The sequence below is a fragment of the Cherax quadricarinatus genome, chromosome 7 (assembly GCF_038502225.1).
Source record: "Cherax quadricarinatus isolate ZL_2023a chromosome 7, ASM3850222v1, whole genome shotgun sequence".
Lineage (NCBI taxonomy): Eukaryota > Metazoa > Arthropoda > Malacostraca > Decapoda > Parastacidae > Cherax > Cherax quadricarinatus.
In genome coordinates this window covers 8,498,825-8,519,548 of record NC_091298.1, presented here as the reverse complement: position 1 = coordinate 8,519,548, position 20,724 = coordinate 8,498,825, and the positions used below count along the sequence as shown (strand labels likewise).

The following is a 20,724-nucleotide window of genomic DNA, read 5'->3' as shown; positions in this document are numbered from 1 at the left end:
GCTGGAACTATGAAAATTTAAATATGGTATTTTGAAGTTTTCGTTGTTTAGTTTTAATTATACCCCTGATTTGTATACCTCTAGGATTGTGGGCTGGTATTATCTTCCGAGGCTGAAGGACGAGGGTGCTACCCCCTGGATGGACATGTACTGTGCAAGAGTTGCAATGCCCGGAGAGTGCAGGCCATTACGTCAAAAGTCACAACAGATCTGTAGATTACAAACCCCCTTTTCCTCTTGTACTAGCCATCAAGTTATTATAATACTCTTATTGTTACTTGCCTTGTACTAGCTATCAGTTTTTGTAATATCTTAGTCACAGGTTCTTAGGATCCCATTCATGCAATTATTACTGTATTTGCATTGTAGTTACTGCAAGCTCTCACTTTGCTTACAATTTTGTATGCTTGGTATGAGCTATATAGGTGCAAGGGCATATAAACATTAAACAGCAGTAGGTTCATTAAAAATCATGTGATTTTAGAGCATATCTGTACGAATTTTGTTTTGTTGTAATACTTAATCTGTACTGAACATATATGATCCTGTTATCTATTATTTCAGTAGATTAATACAGATTTCATGATGTATAAAATGTTACTTTTAACCACATATATACCATATTTCACTATTACTGGTATTTTGTTTGGAAAATTAAAATTTCTGCTTAATTGCAGAGAGATCTTACATGACTTTGGTATGTATGGTACTGTTGTATAAGTGTACATGTTACATTACTTTATGAACCTTTAATTTTTCAATGGAATATAGTGGTGAGATTTTCAAGCTAATGTGAACTTTCTCATTTTCTTTAATTACATCAATAATTTGTTGGCAGGATATACTGTATGTATGTATATGCATATAATGCACACTTCAGGTAGAAATTATTTTAAAATTCTTAAACATTCCTTCTTGCACATGCAAAACCATTAATCCAAACTTGTCTTCCAAGGTGTAGTATTACATCAGTAGCACATGCTAAGCTTGCAAACTAATGGCAGTCAAGATGCATCTTCCAGCACTATCTCCATTCCTGTGTATGCAGTGCTAGTGTGGTGCCCTTGCCTAGTATAAAACAATGAGTCTGGGCAGAATAAAAAGGCTGGTGCCTGAACTGAGCTATAGTGAGAACTACACCTTTCGTCATTAGGGGAGTAAATAAAGGGATATGGTCACAGCATAAATATTAATAATGGTAGAATTACTAACAATATACTAGGTAAAAGGACATATGCAACTGTGACATTAATATGTAATTAGCTGTATGCTTTTACCTAACATAAATACTATGTTTAACAAGGATAGACTACCAGGGATATAAATTGAATATAGTTGCTTACACCCAAACAATAATTATTACAATCAAAACTGCTTAGCACTTCTTTCTGATTATAATAATAATACAATCAAAACTAAGCACTAAACCTACAAGGATCATACAACAAACAGCCAAATAAGCCATGGTGATATTAGGAAGTATTTCTTAAATCTGTCTGTTGGATTTTCAAGGAAATTGCCACTTTCTTGGCATACTGGACACCTTAATAAACAAGAAGCTGCCATAATATTCAGTACTTTGTGGATAAATTCTTATAATTAGCAAATGCTACTCATTAAATATTTCCAAATTAGGGACTTCTTGTTGTAGTGTTATAATCATAAAGAAGCGACAAACTCAGAGACTTGGAAAGATCATTTCTGATGCTCGTAAATGACTATAGTGTATATGATTCACATAGCTTGTGTAGGGATTCCTAAGTGCTAACCAGATCCTCAACTCTTAAACTACATGTTTTATTAAGCTATTACTGAAGGAAGACGTGTAAATTACAGTACAACATTCAGACAAATGCATTTTTTTTTTTTTTTCCAACAAGTCGGCCGTCTCCCACCGAGGCAGGGTAGGAGGTTGGTAGACAGCAACCACCCAGGGAGGTACTACCGTCCTGCCAAGTGAATGTAAAACAAAAGCCTGTAATTGTTTTACATGATGGTAGGATTGCTGGTGTTTATTTTGTCTGTCTCATAAATATGCAAGATTACAGGCATGTCTTGCTACTTCTACTTACACTTAGGTCACACTACACATACATGTACACGTTTATTTATACACACTCATCTGAGTTTTTTTATTTTATCTTAATAGTTCTTGGTCTTATTACTTTTCCTTTTATATCCATGGGGAAGTGGAATAAGAATCTTTCCTCCGTAAGTCATGCGTGTTGTAAAAGTCAACTAAAATGCCGGGAACGATGGGCTAGTAACCCCTTATCCTGTAAAGATTACTAAAAATAAGAAGAAAAAAATGCATATATATTAAATTAAACACAATATGGAATACAGTAATCAAAATGAATAATTTTCACACAGTGCACATTGAGTGAAAAACTACATTTGAGTATAAATTAAAACTTCATTTTCATTAAGAACTTTGTTTATTATTAAACTAAGTGTTTAAAAATGCAAACACTAAATTAATTAAATATATAAAAGATAAAGTACTGTAAAGTAGTAGTATAATTTAGGAAAATATTTACAAATTACTTATTTTAAATGACTATGCATTAAACTTTATTACTGGTATGATGGAGAAAATATCCTAATTTATTATCATGGCACTGCACTGTATGACCCTTGTAGGTTTAGCACTGCTCTTGCTTAATTATCATGGCAGATAAATGAGACTATTCACCATTTTTTCTGAACGTAATACATTGCTCATTTTGCAAAATAAAACCATACAACTACTTGTATTTTGATGGCTAATTTGTAACAGAACCTGTGTTTATAGTATATTTTAATATATACTAATATATATACACACACTAAGCTGCGCTGTATGACCCTTGTAGGCTTAGCGTTTCTTTGATGATAATCATGATGTTTTAAGAGTAGGCATGGTAGGGCCCACAAGGCTAGGAGTGAGAATCTGGCATGGTGAGGCTAGGAGATGAGGCTCGGCCCCCCTGCAACCACATGTGGGAGAGTGTATACACAGTACAATATGGATGAATGGGTTTGCTTAAAGAACCAAGAATTTTTTTGAGGGACTGTATCAGTTTATGCTAGAGATGTGCCACATTAGTGATCTACAATGAGTATAACCCCAGTGTCGCATGTAAATAATTACGTCTAAGGGTCACCGCTGGCATTGTCAATCATTCGGGATGCAGATGACCAAAATCTTCCTCGGCTCAAATCTTTGCTTTGTGGATTTTAATCATTTAAAGTTTATGTACTCAGTTACAGAACTACTAATAATGGAGGAAATATTGTGGTCAGCTGGGTCCTAATTACTTGTCTTTGAAGTGAAAAATTTGCTGTACTTGGGTCAGAAGACATTAGGGAAAATGAAAAATATCATTATTCTACTTGTAAAGAGTGAAATTAAATATTCATATGTGAGGAAATGTGTAAAGCTGATTAACTGCATGTTCATCTGTACTATAATTTTTTAAACCATTTGTTGATATGTCACCCTCTAAAAAGTATATAATCTTTTTAATCACCAATACTGTCATAATTCAATAAAATGTCTATATATTTAAGTGCAAACATTACCCTCCCACACCAGTACTTAAAATGTACACTACTAAATTGTTGAGCATACAAGGCCCAGCTGCCATAGGCTCGATACCTAGACAATATCAACACAAGTTCCAGTATAGCAAATGAAACATAATAGGGTTAATCAGTAAGAGGAAAAATTGAGAGGTAATTTCCTACTTTAGTGCAACTCTTATTACAGACTAGTGCAGCTCTTGAGACTACCCAAACAGTGATGCCCTATGGTATTTGCTGTTTTTGTGAATACACTGCCAATGTCCTAATCTTTTCACTGTCCAAAGCCCCAAAATTAAAATGGCTGTCCATATTAAAAAAAAAATCCCCATAACTTGCCTAAATGTGAAGGCATGAAACCGAAGTTTGATGACCCGTTAATGGCAACGTCAGCAACTGCCGTGAGCTCCGTTTTTATTTTGTACATTTTTACATTATCCAGTAACTTTAGTGGCCTGAGACCCATATCATGCATGTGTATATAGTATATCCACCTGTTGTATATAACAATACCCCTCACTAAGCAACATCGGTACATTTACATGTTTATGCAACAATGTTAACAGTAATATGAAGCATTTGTACCTAAGATTTATGTAAATGTATACAATGGGAACAATGGGCTAGTAACCCCTTTTCCTGTAAAGATTACTAAAAAGGATAAGAAAATTATCAAAGTGGGAAGTCTGAATGTGCAAATGATAAGAAAGAGATGATTGTGGATGTTATGAATGACAAGAAGCTGGATGTCCTGGCTATAAGTGAAACAAAGCTGAAGGGGGGGTGGAAGAGTTTCAATGGAGAGGAATAAATGGGATTAGGTCAGGGGTTTCAAATAAGAGTTAGTGCTAAAGAGGGAGAAGCAATAATGTTGAAGGATAAGCTATGGCAGGAAAAGAGGGACTATAAATGTATTAATTCAAGGATTATGTGGAGTAAAATAAAGATTGGATGTGAAAAGTGGGTTATAATAAGCATGTATGCACCTGGAGAAGAGAAGTGTAGAGGAGAGAGAGAGATTTTGTGAAATGTTGAGTGAATGCGTGGGGAGTTTTGAATCAAGTGTGAGAGTAATGGTGGTTGGGGATTTCAATGCTAAAGTGGGTAAAAATGTTATGGAGGGAGTATTATTATTATTATAATCAAGGGGAAGCGCTAAACCCGGAGGATTATACAGCGCCGGGGGGGGGGGGGTTGTGGCAGGCATTCATATGGAGGGAGTAGTAGGTATATTTAGGGTGCCAGGGGTAAATGTAAATGGGGAGCCTTTAATTAATCTATGTGTAGAAAGAAATTTGGTAATAAGTAATACATATTTTATGAAAAAGAGGATAAATAAATATACAAGGCATGATGTAGCACGTAATGAAAGTAGTTTATTAGATTATGTATTGGTGGATAAAAGGTTGATGGGTAGGCTCAAGGATGTACATGTTTATAGAGGGGCAACTGATATATCGGATCATTATTTAGTTGTAGCTACAGTTAGAGTAAGAGGTAGATGGGAAAAGAGGAAGGTGGCAACAAGAAGAGGGAGGTGAAAGTGTATAAACTAAGGGAGGAGGAAGTTCGGGTGAGATATAAGCGACTATTGGCAGAAAGGTGGGCTAGTGCAAAGATGAGTAGTGGGGGGGTTGAAGAGGGTTGGAATAGTTTTAAAAATGCAGTATTAGAATGTGGGGCAGAAGTTTGTGGTTATAGGAGGGTGGGGGCAGGAGGAAAGAGGAGTGATTGGTGGAATGATGAAGTAAAGGGTGTGATAAAAGAGAAAAAGGTAGCTTATGAGAGGTTTTTACAAAGCAGAAGTGTTATAAGAAGAGCAGAGTATATGGAGAGTAAAAGAAAGGTAATGAGAGTGCAAAAGGAGAGCAGATGATAGAGTGGGAGAGGCACTGTCAAGAAATTTTAATGAAAATAAGAAAAAATTTTGGAGCGAGTTAAACAAGTTAAGAAAGCCTAGGGAAAGTATGGATTTGTCAGTTAAAAACAGAGTAGGGGAGTTAGTAGATGCGGAGATGGAGGTATTAGGTAGATGGCGAGAATATTTTGAGGAACTTTTAAATGTTAAGGAAGAAAGAGAGGCAGTAATTTCATGCACTGGTCAGGGAGGTATACAATCTTTTAGGAGTGAAGAAGAGCAGAATGTAAGTGTGGGGGAGGTACGTGAGGCATTACGTAGAATGAAAGGGGGTAAAGCAGCTGGAACTGATGGGATCATGACAGAAATGTTAAAAGCAGGGGAGGATATAGTGTTGGAGTGGTTGGTACTTTTGTTTAATAAATGTATGAAAGAGGGGAAGGTACCTAGGGATTGGCGGAGAGCATGTATAGTCCCTTTATATAAAGGGAAAGGGGACAAAAGAGACTGTAAAAATTATAGAGGAATAAGTTTACCGAGTATACCAGGAAAAGTGTACGGTAGGGTTATAATTGAAAGAATTAGAGGTAAGACAGAATGTAGGATTGTGGATGAGCAAGGAGGTTTCAGAGTGGGTAGGGGATGTGTAGATAAAGTGTTTACATTGAAGCATATATGTGAACAGTATTTAGATAAAGGTAGGGAAGATTTTATTGCATTTATGGATTTAGAAAAGGCATATGATAGAGGAGCAATGTGGCAGATGTTGCAAGTATATGAAATAGGTGGTAAGTTATTAAATGCTGTAAAGAGTTTTTATGAGGATAGTGAGGCTCAGGTTAGGGTGTGTAGAAGAGAGGGAGACTACTTCCCGGTAAAAGTAGGTCTTAGACAGGGATGTGTAATGTCACCATGGTTGTTTAATATATTTATAGATGGGGTTGTAAAAGAAGTAAATGCTAGGGTGTTCGGGAGAGGGGTCTGATTAAATTTTGGGGAATCAAATTCAAAATGGGAATTGACAGTTACTTTTTTGCTGATGATACTGTGCTTATGGGAGATTCTAAAGAAAAATTGCAAAGGTTAGTGGATGAGTTTGGGAATGTGTGTAAAGGTAGAAAGTTGAAAGTGAACATAGAAAAGAGTAAGGTGATGAGGGTATCAAACGATTTAGATAAAGAAAAATTGGATATCAAATTGGGGAGGAGGAGTATGGAAGAAGTGAATGTTTTCAGATACTTGGGAGTTGACGTGTCGGCGGATGGATTTATGAAGGATGAGGTTAATCAGAATTGATGAGGGAAAAAAGGTGAGTGGTGCATTGAGGTATATGTGGAGTCAAAAAACGTTATCTATGGAGGCAAAGAAGGGAATGTATGAAAGTATAGTAGTACCAACACTCTTATATGGGTGTGAAGCTTGGGTGGTAAATGCAGCAGCGAGGAGATGGTTGGAGGCAGTGGAGATGTCCTGTTTCAGGGCAATGTGTGGTGTAAATATTATGCAGAAAATTCGGAGTGTGGAAATTAGGAAAAGGTGTGGAGTTAATAAAAGTAATTAGTCAGAGGGCAGAAGAGGGGTTGTTGAGGTGGTTTGGTCATTTAGAGAGAATGGATCAAAGTAGAATGACATGGAAAGCATATAAATCTATAGGGGAAGGAAGGCGGGGGTAGGGGTCGTCCTCGAAAATGCGTGAGCGTGTTAGATAGGAGCGAATGGAGACGAATGGTACTTGGGACCTGACGATCTGTTGGAGTGTGAGCAGGGTAATATTTAGTGAAGGGGTTCAGGGAAACCAGTTATTTTCATATAGTCGGACTTGAGTCCTGGAAATGGAAAGTACAATGCCTGCACTTTAAAGGGGGAGTTTGGGATATTGGCAATTTGGAGGGATATGTTGTGTATCTTTATACGTATATGCTTCTAAACTGTTGTATTCTGAGCACCTCTGCAAAAACAGTGATAATGTGTGAGTGTGGTGAAAGTGTTGAATGATGAAAGTATTTTCTTTTTGGGCATTTTTTCTTTTTTGGGTCACCCTGCCTCGGTGGGAGACGGCCGACTTGTTGAAAAAAAAAAAAAAATATACAAAAATTAGTCATGTTCCTAGAACTGCTGCAGTTCTAAGAACAAGTCCTTGAAACACGATTCCACACACAGCATGTATCTCTGCGTTTTGGTGGGCACTTTGTGTGTGTACAGACATAACATCTCTTCTGAGCCTATTTCTTCTGTTCTGTACCAGGAAGCGTTGTGGGGAAGTGATTACCAAACTTGAAACGAGAAGGTATTCGGTGATCATCTCGGTGATATTTCTGGCATTCTGGGTATCGCTGTCATATGTTCAAAACCAAAGAGCTCTGTCAGTTCCATAATTCTCATTGTTGGAGCTGGCACTGGGGAATAATACTTGTTGGATTTGCTTGGAGTGAGGTCTTTACATTTGTGCAGCATTATGAACAAAGTGTACTAAATGTGACATTCCCACTATGCACTGCAGAGGCTGTAATTTTTTTTTTTTAGGCTGCACATTGACTGTGGAGGCTTCTCTCATGTAGACCTCATGCCAAATTTGAAGACGGTAGATTATCATCATCATCATCTCGGGGGAGCGCTAAACCCGTAGGATTATACAGCACCTGGGGGAGGGGATGGAAGATATTCAGGCTTAATTCAGGGAACCAGAGCACATATCCAATTCCCTAGATCAAGAGCCCCTCACCAGCATCAAGGAACCTCCCTTGAGGGGTGAAGACAGTAGAATGTGTGCAGATCTACATAAGGGAAGATCAAAACAAAGGAAGAGAAACAGGGGGAATGGTACAGGTGGGCAGTAAAATGGGGCGTACCAAACGAGGTATCAGCCCATCAAGGCCGAATAAGCAACCAAATGCGAAGCCAGTACTGGAGAAACCAGGGGCGTGTACACCAGGGGACATACCAGGTAGTACATCACCAGCGGTACTAATGAAATGCAAAGCGAGACAAAACATCCCACATGGTAATTCCTGCTTCATATTTGCAAATATCAGGGTTTGAAATCAAATAAAAATGACAGTTATGTCAGTGGGCTCCTAACAGAAGCAAATGCCACATATGGAGCATTTACAGAAACACATACAAGGGATGTTTTGGACGGAGATAGATAGAATCAATAGGTCACAGGGAGGAGTAGGAATCTATGTAAAGGATACTTTGTTGCACAGAAGTGCTGAACTCTACGAATGATATAGTAGAAATTCTAGGCATTAAAGTTGGAAATAGGAATTTGGTAATTATTCTAGTATACAAACCACCACCAGCAACTGCTGAGGAATCCACAGATCAGTTAAGTAAGACAGATAGCTATCTGGATAGACTAGAAAATCCCACACCAAATATTTTACTCTTTGGAGATTTTAATCTCCCTCATGTAAAATGGAAGATGGCGCAACATAATGTTATACCAGAAATATCTCCGGGAAGCACCCTGACTCAACAGGCATATACCAGGGAACGAATGAGGCTTTGTGAAAAGTACCCTTTAAATCAACAGGTACAGTAATTGATCCCACTAGAAATGAAAATACCCTGGATTTGATATTCACAAACGAGGAACTGATCAGAGACATAACAGTTACAAAAGCTGAACATTAAAATGGTATAAAATACCTACAGGTTGTTAGGTAAGACACATATGCAACAGTTAGGTATCTTTATTTCGAAACGTTTCACCTACACAGTATGCTTCTTCAGTCAAGTACAGAAAAGTTGATACTTGAAGACGATGTAATCAGTCCATCACCCTTGAAGTTTTGAGGTGGTCAGTCCTTCAGTCTGGAGAAGAGCATTGTTCCATAGTCTGAAACAATATGGAGTTGAAGTGACAGGATGGAGCCTTATATAACATCAGGAGGTGAGATGTAGGCCACTAGTAGAGGTAAGAATGTAGTCGTTGGAAGGTCAGGTCCCTCTCAAATCCAGCCATTCTCACTAGTAGAAGTTGACAAAGTTGATTTCAGGTCTGTATGAAATCGACTTTGTCAACTTCTACTAGTGAGAATGGCTGGATTTGAGAGGGACCTGACCTTCCAACGACTACATTCTTACCCCCCTCAAGGAAGGTTCCTTGATGTTGGTGAGGGGCTCTTGATTTAGGGAATTGGATCTGTGCTCCAGTTCCCCGAATTAAGCCTGAATGCCTTCCACATCCCCCCTCCCAGGCGCTGTATAATCCTCCGGGTTTAGCGCTTCCCCCTTGATTATAATAATAACAATAATACATTCTTACCTCGACTAGTGGCCTACATCTCACCTCCTGGTGTTATATAAGGCTCCATCCTGTCACTTCAACTCCATATTGTTTCAGACTATGGAACAATACTCTTCTCCAGACTGAAGGACTGACCACCTCAAAACTTCAAGGGTGATGGACTGATTACATCGTCTTCAAGTATCTTCTGCTTCTATCAACTTCTCTGTACTCGACTGAAGAAGCCTACTGTGTAGGCGAAATGTTTCAAAATAAAGATACCTAACTGTTGCATATGTGTCTTACCTAACAGTTACAAAAGCTATATACTCTGACCATAACATCATAGAAGTTCAAACTAGTATTAACTCAGGGGTAGGAAACTGCATCACTAAAGTTAGTTAGAGACAGGATGTTCAGCAAGTTTAATTTTAACAGCCACAGAATTGACTGGGAAAAAATAAACCAAGAGCTATCATACCCTGGGAATCAGACATGAGCACCCTAAATCCCCACCAGTTCCTAGAGAAGCTGAATGCAGAAGCATACAAAGTATGTATGAAATGCGCACCATTGAGGAAACCCAGAAGATCAGATATAGAGAGAGCATGAGAGATGGTACAGAAGAAGAAAACGGGTTATTGAACTGCTTATAAACACAAATATGCTACAAAAGAGGAAAGAGACTTAGCAGAGATCACTGAATTAGAGCAAAAACCTCACAGAAGTACAAAGGGCCATACAGGATATTGCAAGAAACCCAAAATATTTCTATTCCTATACAAAATCCAAGCTAAGAACTACCTGTAGAATTGGACCACTACTGAGAGGAGACTCATATACTGACGATGAACAGGAAATAAGTGAAGTCGGTGTCCAGCAACCCACTAAATGACAGCACAGTAGAAAATGCAGAAATATTTTTCACTCCAGAAGGAGGCCACGCAGACCAACTAACTGACATTAGTACAAATCCCATAGTTTTCGAAAAAGAAATGGAAAACATGCCCTCACTCAGCACCGGGACCAGATTCATGGAATGCTCTATTTATAAAGAAGTGCAAAGTACTACTAGCACGAGCCCTCGGTCTTCTCTGGAGAAAGAGCTTAGATCTAGGTGAAATACCGGGGCCTTAAGGAGTGCAGACATAGCTCCTTTGCATAAGGGAGGTAGTAGAGCACTAGCTAAAAGTTCCAGACCAGTAGCCCTAACCTCTCACATCATAAAATTCTTCGAAAGAGTGATGAGACGGCAGATTACAAATTTCATGAACCAGCACAACCAACATAACCCAAACCAGCATGGTTTTAGACCAGGACGATCATGTCCGTCACAGCTGCTGAACCATTATGACAGAATTATGGAGGCATTGGAAGACAACCAAAACGCCAATGTGATTTGCACAGATTTTGCAAAGGCGTTTGACAAATGCGATCATGGAGTGATAGCGCACAAAATGAAGGCATGGGCATTATGGGAAAGGTAGGCAGATGGATTTTCGGTTTCCTAACACACACAACACAAAAAGTAGTAGTGAACAGGGCAAGATCCAGCATCAGCAAGGTAAACGGCTCAGTCCTGGCACTGTCCTGGCACTTCTGCTGTTTCTCATCCTCATAGCAGACATAGACAAAAACACCCAGCACACTTTTGTATCATCATCTGCAGATGACACTAAAATAAGCATGAAAGTCAGTACGGTAGAGGACATTGAAAAAGTACAGGAAGACATAAACAGGGTTTTCCAGTGGGCAGTGGAGAACATGACATTCAATGGTGATAAGCTCCAGCTGCTTAGATATGGAAAGAATGAACTCAAAAGGCGCACTATACACAAAACTCAAGAGAGTCGCCAAATAGAACGTAAGGAACACGTAAAAGACCTAGGAATAATTATGTCAGCGGACCTTTCTTTTATAGACCATAACAAGACAAAGATCATGACAGCCAGGATGATGACGGGGTGGGTATTGAGAACTTTCAAAACAAGGGAAATAATGCCGATGGGACACTTAAAATCACTAGTGCTCCCTCACTTAGAATATTGCTCAGTGTTGATGGCCCCATTCAAGGCAGGAGAAATATCTGAGCTGGAACAAATACAGAGATCGTTTACGGCTCACACTGAGCCTGTAAAGCACCTAAACTACTGGGAACACCTGCAGGTCTTGAACATGTATTCCTTGGAGCAGAGGAGAGAGAGGTACGTGATAATATATACCTGGAAGGTACTCGAGGGCTTGATCCCAAATCTGGACACTGCCATAACAACATACTGGAGTGAAAGATATGGGAGGAAGTGTAAAATAAACCCAGTAAGGAGCAGGGGTGCGGTGGGGACAATAAGGGAACACTGTATCAACATCCAGGGTCTCAGACTATTCAATATCTTACCAAAAGATATCAGAAACACGGCTGAAACCAGTGTAGAAGCCTTCAAGAGGAAACTGGACAAATATCTTCACCAGGTGCCAGATCAACCAGGCTGTGATGGATATGTGGGGCAGCGGGCCTCCAGCAGCAACAGCCTGGTTGACCAGGCAAGCACCAGACGAGCCTGGCCCATGCCCAGGCTCAGAGTAGATAAACTCTCGAAACTCTTCAAAGGTATATATCAAAAGGACCCTGGCATCAATGACAGAGCTCCATGATGGCCACTGAAAGGGGTTAACCATTCTGCCTATAACATCTTTCACCCTTGCCAAGTAATGCTACCTGACAAAATTCACTAAGCCAAGTGATTCACAAAGGACAAAGGCTGTTGATTACAGAATTGTTTATGGTCATGGCATACTTTTATCTATATACACTAGTCACCATTACAAGGCCCCCCCCCTACTCCCTAGGTACTGTGACTCCCTACTGGATAAACATTCCTCCACCTCCCAAGAATACAATACTCCCACAGCCAACCTTGTTATAATCTTAAATGCATTCCTGAATAATAAGAATCTATCAAATTAATTATTTTTTAACATCAGCAGTCCCCCCCCATCCCCAAGGAAAAAAAAAAAAGGTATTAACTGGGGACGGGGTGTCTGCTTGAGCAAAAAATCAGTTATATTGAAAATTTTAATTAAATTTATGTAGTTTGCATAATCAGACTACATGAACATGGAAAATGACAATTAACCCTTTGAGGGTCCAGACCCCCAATTTGAAAATTCCCCACAGGGTACAAGAATTTAAAAAAAAAAAAAAATTCTTATGAAATGGTTGAGAATTTTTTCTGAAAGTAATAAAACAAAAAGTAAGAAAATTGACAAAAAATTGACAAAATTACGCTCTCGCGAATTTTGCAGTGTCAGCCATATTTACACATCAGCAATTTTGCCCACCAAGTCCTATTTTTGCCCAATTACATTGTTCCATTAGACCAAATTCTTAGCTATTTTATCTACTGAGCATGAGAAATTGCCCGATCAACTATTTCAATTACCCAATAAAGTGATTGGCTAATTCCATTGTTCCAGTTGACCAAACTCATAGCTATGTATTTCTTTAGAACTCCATTTGTTCTATCGAATGAATACAAGAAACTGCCCATTTATCGACGTCAACTATCCAATAAAGTGGTCAGAAAATAGTAATTTGGCCAATTTCACACAAATTAAAAAATATGCCAATTTCAAAATAGGGTCCAGAATGAACAATGCAGACATTCCCGGCTCTAAAATAACATTTTCTTTGTTCATCAGTCGTCTCCATTATTACGTCTGTTATTACTCTTGCTTTCTATTTTGAATTTTTATTCAAACAAAAAACAAGATTTATTGTTATGCAGACTACTGCAATATTGTAATAATTGTATAAATGTCAACCCATCCATGACTGCATATCAGAATGGCTAGTTGGACATTTATTGGACAATGATGTCATTTGTTTACTCTTGAACATCTGCAAAAATCAAACATTGCCCCTAATTTGAGCTCCATTTCAAGGTCCTTTTCATTGTAAAACCAATCAAAATCATCTCTATTTCTGTAATATGTTTTCCACTCTATCAAATGAGACCAAGAAAACGAGAATACAACCATAAATACTACACGAAAATACACCTCAAATTCGGCGCTTTAATCCAAAAACACAGTCGGAGTTTTTTTTCTCATTATGCACTGCGTGCTGCAAGATCTTTTTTATACAGTGCACACTGACCACACACCCATTCTCTCACATGTGGGCCTACCAGCTTTCTCCCACTTGATTTGAAGCCACTAGAATTTTTGAGTATATACAGTGGACCCCCGGTTAACGATATTTTTTCACTCCAGAAGTATGTTCAGGTGCCAGTACTGACCGAATTTGTTCCCATAAGGAATGTTGTGAAGTAGATTAGTCCATTTCAGACCCCCAAACATACACGTACAAACGCACTTACATAATTGGTCGTATTCGGAGGTGATCGTTATGCGGGGGTCCACTGTATATGTCAAACACGTTGGCTTGTACGGCGTACACACACGACCGAAACAGTCAAAGGGCTAAAGTGAAGCTTTTATTGGTGTATCACTCAGAAAAACCCAAAGTATTCAAGAAAAGCAATGTCATCAAGAACAGATTGTGTGTGATGTGGAAAGCTAATCAAAAGGCATGGGTCACATTTTCAGAGAGTGGGTTAATGATGTGTTTGGCACAAGTGTAAAAAATACCTCCTGGAAAAGAAATTGCCACTCAAGTGCCTCCTGGTACTGGACAATGCTCCTGCACATCCTCCAGACTTGGAAGACCAAGTGTTTAGGGACTTTAATTTCATAAAAGTGAAGTTCTTGCCTCCTAATACCACCACTCTCCTCCAGCCCATGGACCAGCAGGTCATTTCTAACTTCAAAAAACTCTACACAAAAGCAGTGTTTGAAAAGTGCTTTGAGGTAACCTCCCACATTCAGTTGACCCTAAGAGAGTTCTGGAAAGATCACTTCACTATCCTCAGTTGCATAAGATTTATAAGTAAGGCTTGGGAGGGAGTGACTTCTAGGACTTTGAACTCTGCTTGGAGAAAATTGTGGCCAGGTTGTGTCCAAGAGAGGGATTTTGAAGGGTTTGAGGCTGACCCTGACTCTGCCAATCCTGTGAACTCTATTGTGGCACTGGGGAAGTCCCTGGGGTTGGAGGCGAGTGGCGAGGATGTGGAAGAGTTGGTGGAGGACCACAGGGAAGAGCTAACCACTGAAGAGTTGCAAGAGCTTCAACTCAAACAGCAACAGACTGCAGACTGAGGAACTTGCTTCAGAGGAGGAGGCAGAGGGAATGAAGGTGGTGCCTTCTTCAGAGATTAAAGAGGTGTATGCAATGTGGACCAGGGTGCAAGCTTTTGTAGAGAAATACCACCCTGACCAAGCTGAAACAAGCCATATCTGCAACATGTTCAGTGACAAACCCCTGTTCCACTTCAGGGAAATCTTAAAGATACACCAGAAACAGAGCACTCTTGATAGTTATTTTGTGCGACAGGGGTCCAGTGACTCTCAAGCTGGTCCTAGTGGCATTAAAAGACAAAGAAGGGAAATAACCCCAGAGAAGGCTTTGCTACCTAAAGTCTTTATGGAGGGGGATTCCCTTTCCAAACATTAACTCCTCCCTCTTTCCTCCTCCCTATCTTCCAGAAGCCAGCATTAGCCTTCAATAAAGGTATGTAATACTACTTGTATATTGTTAAAAAAAAAAATTTTTTGTTATGAATATTTTTGCCTGAAACAGACTAATTGTATTTGCATTAATTCTTACGGGAAATGTTATTTCGGTTTTCGGCCATTTCAGTCTTAGGCCGAGCTTCTGGAACAGATTACGGCCGATAACCGAGGGTCCACTGTACTGTATACCTATAAGCTATCAGGACCAGCACTGCAAGTTTTACAGCTATAGCTAACTGGAAGGGTTTATGCAAACATGTTAAGCAAGAGTCAATATGAGGTACTACAGTCAAAAGGAAAAATTAAAGTAACAGAAGGAAATCAGATACTAAATAACACTCACATGTACGATTGCAAACAAATCACTGGCCTGTGAGTGTTATGACTCATACCATGAGTTTGAGCCCTGTTCTGTGATTTAAATACTAAATGGCTAATTCCTTACCATAAAAATGTAAGCTGAACATTAAAAAGCATAACTCTGACTTTGTGTTTTGTTTACAATAGCAATTTTGAGATGTTTTCTTTGATTTGGGGGGGGGGGAGGTTTATTAGCTGTTTTTTTGTATCCTTTTGACAGAATTGAAGATTTTTATTTTATTTTATCACACTGGCCGATTCCCACCAAGGCAGGGTGCCCGAAAAAGAAAAACTTTCACCATCATTCACTCCATCACTGTCTTGCCAGAAGGGTGCTTTACACTACAGTTTTTAAACTGCAACATTAACACCCCTCCTTCAGAGTGCAGGCACTGTACTTCCCATCTCCAGGACTCAAGTCCGGCCTGCCGGTTTCCCTGAATCCCTTCATAAATGTTACTTTGCTCACACTCCAACAGCATGTCAAGTATTAAAAACCATTTGTCTCCATTCACTCCTATCAAACATGCTCACGCATGCCTGCTGGAAGTCCAAGCCCCTCGCACACAAAACCTCCTTTACCCCCTCCCTCCAACCTTTCCTAGGCCGACGCCTACCCCGCCTTCCTTCCACTACAGACTGATATACTCTTGAAGTCATTCTGTTTCGCTCCATTCTCTCTACATGTCCGAACCACCTCAACAACCCTTCCTCAGCCCTCTGGACAACAGTTTTGGTAATCCCGCACCTCCTTCTGACTTCCAAACTACGAATTCTCTGCATTATATTCACACCACACATTGCCCTCAGACATGACATCTCCACTGCCTCCAGCCTTCTCCTCGCTGCAACATTCATCACCCACGCTTCACACCCATATAAGAGCGTTGGTAAAACTATACTCTCATACATTCCCCTCTTTGCCTCCAAGGACAAAGTTCTTTGTCTCCACAGACTCCTAAGTGCACCACTCACTCTTTTTCCCTCATCAATTCTATGATTCACCTCATCTTTCATAGACCCATCCGCTGACACGTCCACTCCCAAATATCTGAATACGTTCACCTCCTCCATACTCTCTCCCTCCAATCTGATATCCAATCTTTCATCACCTAATCTTTTTGTTATCCTCATAACCTTACTCTTTCCTGTATTCACCTTTAATTTTCTTCTTTTGCACACCCTACCAAATTCATCCACCAATCTCTGCAACTTCTCTTCAGAATCTCCCAAGAGAACAGTGTCATCAGCAAAGAGCAGCTGTGACAACTCCCACTTTGTGTGTGATTCTTTATCTTTTAACTCCACGCCTTTTGCCAAGACCCTCGCATTTACTTCTCTTACAACCCCATCTATAAATATATTAAACAACCACGGTGACATCACACATCCTTGTCTAAGGCCTACTTTTACTGGGAAAAAATTTCCCTCTTTCCTACATACTCTAACTTGAGCCTCACTATCCTCGTAAAAACTCTTCACTGCTTTCAGTAACCTACCTCCTACACCATACACTTGCAACATCTGCCACATTGCCCCCCTATCCACCCTGTCATACGCCTTTTCCAAATCCATAAATGCCACAAAGACCTCTTTAGCCTTATCTAAATACTGTTCACTTATATGTTTCACTGTAAACGCCTGGTCCACACACCCCCTACCTTTCCTAAAGCCTCCTTGTTCATCTGCTATCCTATTCTCCGTCTTACTCTTAATTCTTTCAATTATAACTCTACCATACACTTTACCAGGTATACTCAACAGACTTATCCCCCTATAATTTTTGCACTCTCTTTTATCCCCTTTGCCTTTATACAAAGGAACTATGCATGCTCTCTGCCAATCCCTAGGTACCTTACCCTCTTCTATACATTTATTAAATAATTGCACCAACCACTCCAAAACTATATCCCCACCTGCTTTTAACATTTCTATCTTTATCCCATCAATCCCGGCTGCCTTACCCCCTTTCATTTTACCTACTGCCTCACGAACTTCCCCCACACTCACAACTGGCTCTTCCTCACTCCTACAAGATGTTATTCCTCCTTGCCCCATACACGTAATCACAACTTCCCTATCTTCGTCAACATTTAACAATTCCTCAAAATATTCCCTCCATCTTCCCAATACCTCTAACTCTCCATTTAATAACTCTTCTCTCCTATTTTTAACTGACAAATCCATTTGTTCTCTAGGCTTTCTTAACTTGTTAATCTCACTCCAAAACTTTTTCTTATTTTCAACAAAATTTGTTGATAACATCTCACCCACTCTCTCATTTGCTCTCTTTTTACATTGCTTCACCACTCTCTTAACCTCTCTCTTTTTCTCCATATACTCTTCCCTCCTTGCATCACTTCTACTTTGTAAAAACTTCTCATATGCTAACTTTTTCTCCCTTACTACTCTCTTTACATCATCATTCCACCAATCGCTCCTCTTCCCTCCTGCACCCACTTTCCTGTAACCACAAACTTTTGCTGAACACTCTAACACTACATTTTTAAACCTACCCCATACCTCTTCGACCCCATTGCCTATGCTCTCATTGGCCCATCTATCCTCCAATAGCTGTTTATATCTTACCCTAACTGCCTCCTCTTTTAGTTTATAAACCTTCACCTCTCTCTTCCCTGATGCTTCTATTCTTTGAAGATATACTGGTGAAATGAGGATGATTTTGATTGGTTTCAGGACTAGAAGTATCAAATTGGTAATTTGGCCAATTTTACACAAATTTCAAAATAGGGTCCAGAATAAAAAATGCAGGCATTCCTGGCACTAAAATACCATTTCCTCTGTTCATTAGTTATGCTTCCAGGTTTTACACATGAATTCCATTTTGATTTTTATTCACATGAATTTTTATTCACACCTAATAGATTTACTGTAATGCAATACTGCAATAATTATATAAATAATCAGTGCATTCATGAACACATATTAGAACCACTAGTTGACATGTAATGGACGTGTGATGCGATCTGTTTACTCTTGAACATCGGCAAAAATCAAACATTTCTGCTACTTTGAGTTCAATTTCAAGCTATTTTCCATTCTTAAACCATCAAGATCATCTCTATTTCTGTAATATATCTTCCATTCTATCAAAAATACACCACAAAGTCGCTGCTTTAAACCAAAAACACACTGTCGCAGTTTTTTTCTAATTATGCAATGTGTGCTGCAGGCTATTTTTTACATGGTGCACATTTATCACACAGACCCCTTCTCTCGTATCTACACCCAAATTTACTGCTCACAAGTTATGAGCCAAGCTCATCGTATAGTAATATGGCATGGACCCTGGCTTTAAAACCGTAGAACAACAACACAGACTCTCAAAGGGTTAAAAGTCATTGCATAGTTTATTCATATTCTGATAATTATACTTATGTGTACCTGTACCTAAAATAAACTTACACACTGTGCTGGCATGCAGGTAAACATTAAAATAACTGTTGAAGACCCCATAATAATACTACTAATAATAATACAGTGGACCCTTGAATTTCGTCCCCCCTTAACCCGTAAACGGTCCAAACGTATATATACGTTCACTACCGTACTGCCCCAACTTTTTTGAGAAAAAACATTTCTGTTTTTTAATAGGAAAAAAGAGCATATGGTACATAGGCATCCCCAATTATTTTAATATGGCGCACAGTGAGTGCTCACACCCATTCTCTCATGTCTAGGCGACTCAGGCTTATCGTGGCAATGTAAAATGTATGACACATAAAACGTATACTATATACGTTTGGGGCACTAGCGGTAAAAACATATACAAATACGTTTGGACCGTTTACGGGTTAAATATCATGATTTTGGAAATTGGCTACTTTTTTCGTCAAAATATTGGCCTGATTTTCGTGAATTGGCTTTGAAATCGGCGGTCATATGAAAGTGGAGTGTGTGTGGTGGAGCTCTCCAGGATGTACAGTAAGGCCCATTCAACCATCACTCCCATCATGGCGAAGAAAAAGGAAATCAAGGAAGCTGATGTTGTGAAAGGGGTGAATATACTCACGAAAGAGATCGCAAATAATCGAAGATGTTGAGAAATTGTTGCTGGTGTGGATCAAACAAAAAGAGTTAGCAGGAGATAGTGTTACACAGTAGATAATACGCCAAAAGGCAAGGCAGCTGCATGACGATCTTGTAGAGAAAAGGCCTGGAATGAGTGCTAATGTAGGTGAATTCAAGGCCAGCAAAAGCTGGTTCGAAAATTTCAAAAAGCAAAATGACATACACAATGTTGCAAGGCATGGTGAGGCTGCCAGTTCAGACAAACATGCGGCTGAAAAATTCATAAGTGAATTCAAGGACTATGCAGAGGGTGAAGGATTCGTCCCCAACAAGTGTTCAATTGTGATGAAACAGGCTTCTTTTGGAAGAAAATGCCAAAGAGGACCTACATCACACAGGAGGAAAAGACACTGCCAGGACACAAGCCTATGAAAGACAGGCTAACTCTCATATTGTGTGGTAATGCTAGTGGAGATTTCAAAGTGAAGCCTTTACTGGTGTATCACTCTGAAAATCCCAGAGCGTTCAAGAGAAACAGTGTCGCGAAGGCTAATTTGTGTGTGATGTGGAAGGCTAACTTACAGTAAGGCATGGGTCACGAGGGACATTTTCCTTGATTGGTTCAATTAGTGTTTGGCCCCAGTGTGAAGAAATACCTCCTGGAAAATAAATTGGAACTCAAGTGCCTCCTGGTAATAGACAATGCTCCTGCTCATCCTCCAGACTTGGAAGAGCAAATGATGGAGTTTAATTTTATCACAGTGAAGTTCTTGCCCCCTAATACCACTCCTCTCCTCTAGCCCATGGATCAGCAGATCATTTCAAACTTCAAAAAACTCTACACCAAATCAATGTTTCAAAGGTGCTTTAACATAACCTCGGACTCTGAATTGATTCTAAGAGAGTTCTGGAAAGATCACTTCAATATCCTCCATTGCATAAACCTTATAGGTAAGGCTTGGCAGGGAGTGACTTCCAGGGCGATGAACTCTGCTTGGAAAAAATTGTGGACAGAATGTGTCCTCAGCAAAGATTTTGAAGAGTACAA

General features: G+C 39.4%; 3 protein-coding genes across 8 annotated transcripts in view; 1 reads left to right on the top strand and 2 right to left on the bottom strand.

Annotated features, from left to right (window-relative positions):
* LOC128685396 (lipoma-preferred partner homolog) overlaps positions 1-3,546 on the top strand; it is a 67,010-nt gene extending 63,464 nt beyond the window's left edge. For all 4 annotated transcript variants that reach the window (XM_070082259.1, XM_070082260.1, XM_070082261.1 and 1 more), the window contains exon 7: positions 85-3,546. In XM_070082259.1, the coding sequence (XP_069938360.1) occupies positions 85-216 (132 nt within the window). In that variant the 3' untranslated portion in view covers positions 217-3,546. The remainder of the gene's footprint in view (positions 1-84) is intronic.
* The window catches only part of ATPCL (ATP-citrate synthase), a 391,624-nt gene that overhangs the window by 178,286 nt on the left and 192,614 nt on the right, over positions 1-20,724 (bottom strand). The window lies entirely within an intron of this gene.
* Positions 1-20,724, bottom strand: part of LOC128685397 (polyamine-modulated factor 1-binding protein 1) — a 30,499-nt gene that overhangs the window by 5,146 nt on the left and 4,629 nt on the right. Inside the window, exon 4 of one of the 2 annotated variants that reach the window (XM_070082255.1) lies at positions 2,739-8,061. The exons of the other annotated variant lie outside the window; for it this stretch is intronic. The gene's annotated coding sequence lies outside the window, so the exon portion shown is untranslated. Of the gene's footprint in view, positions 1-2,738; positions 8,062-20,724 lie in introns of those variants that run through there. 2 annotated transcript variants of the gene reach the window in all.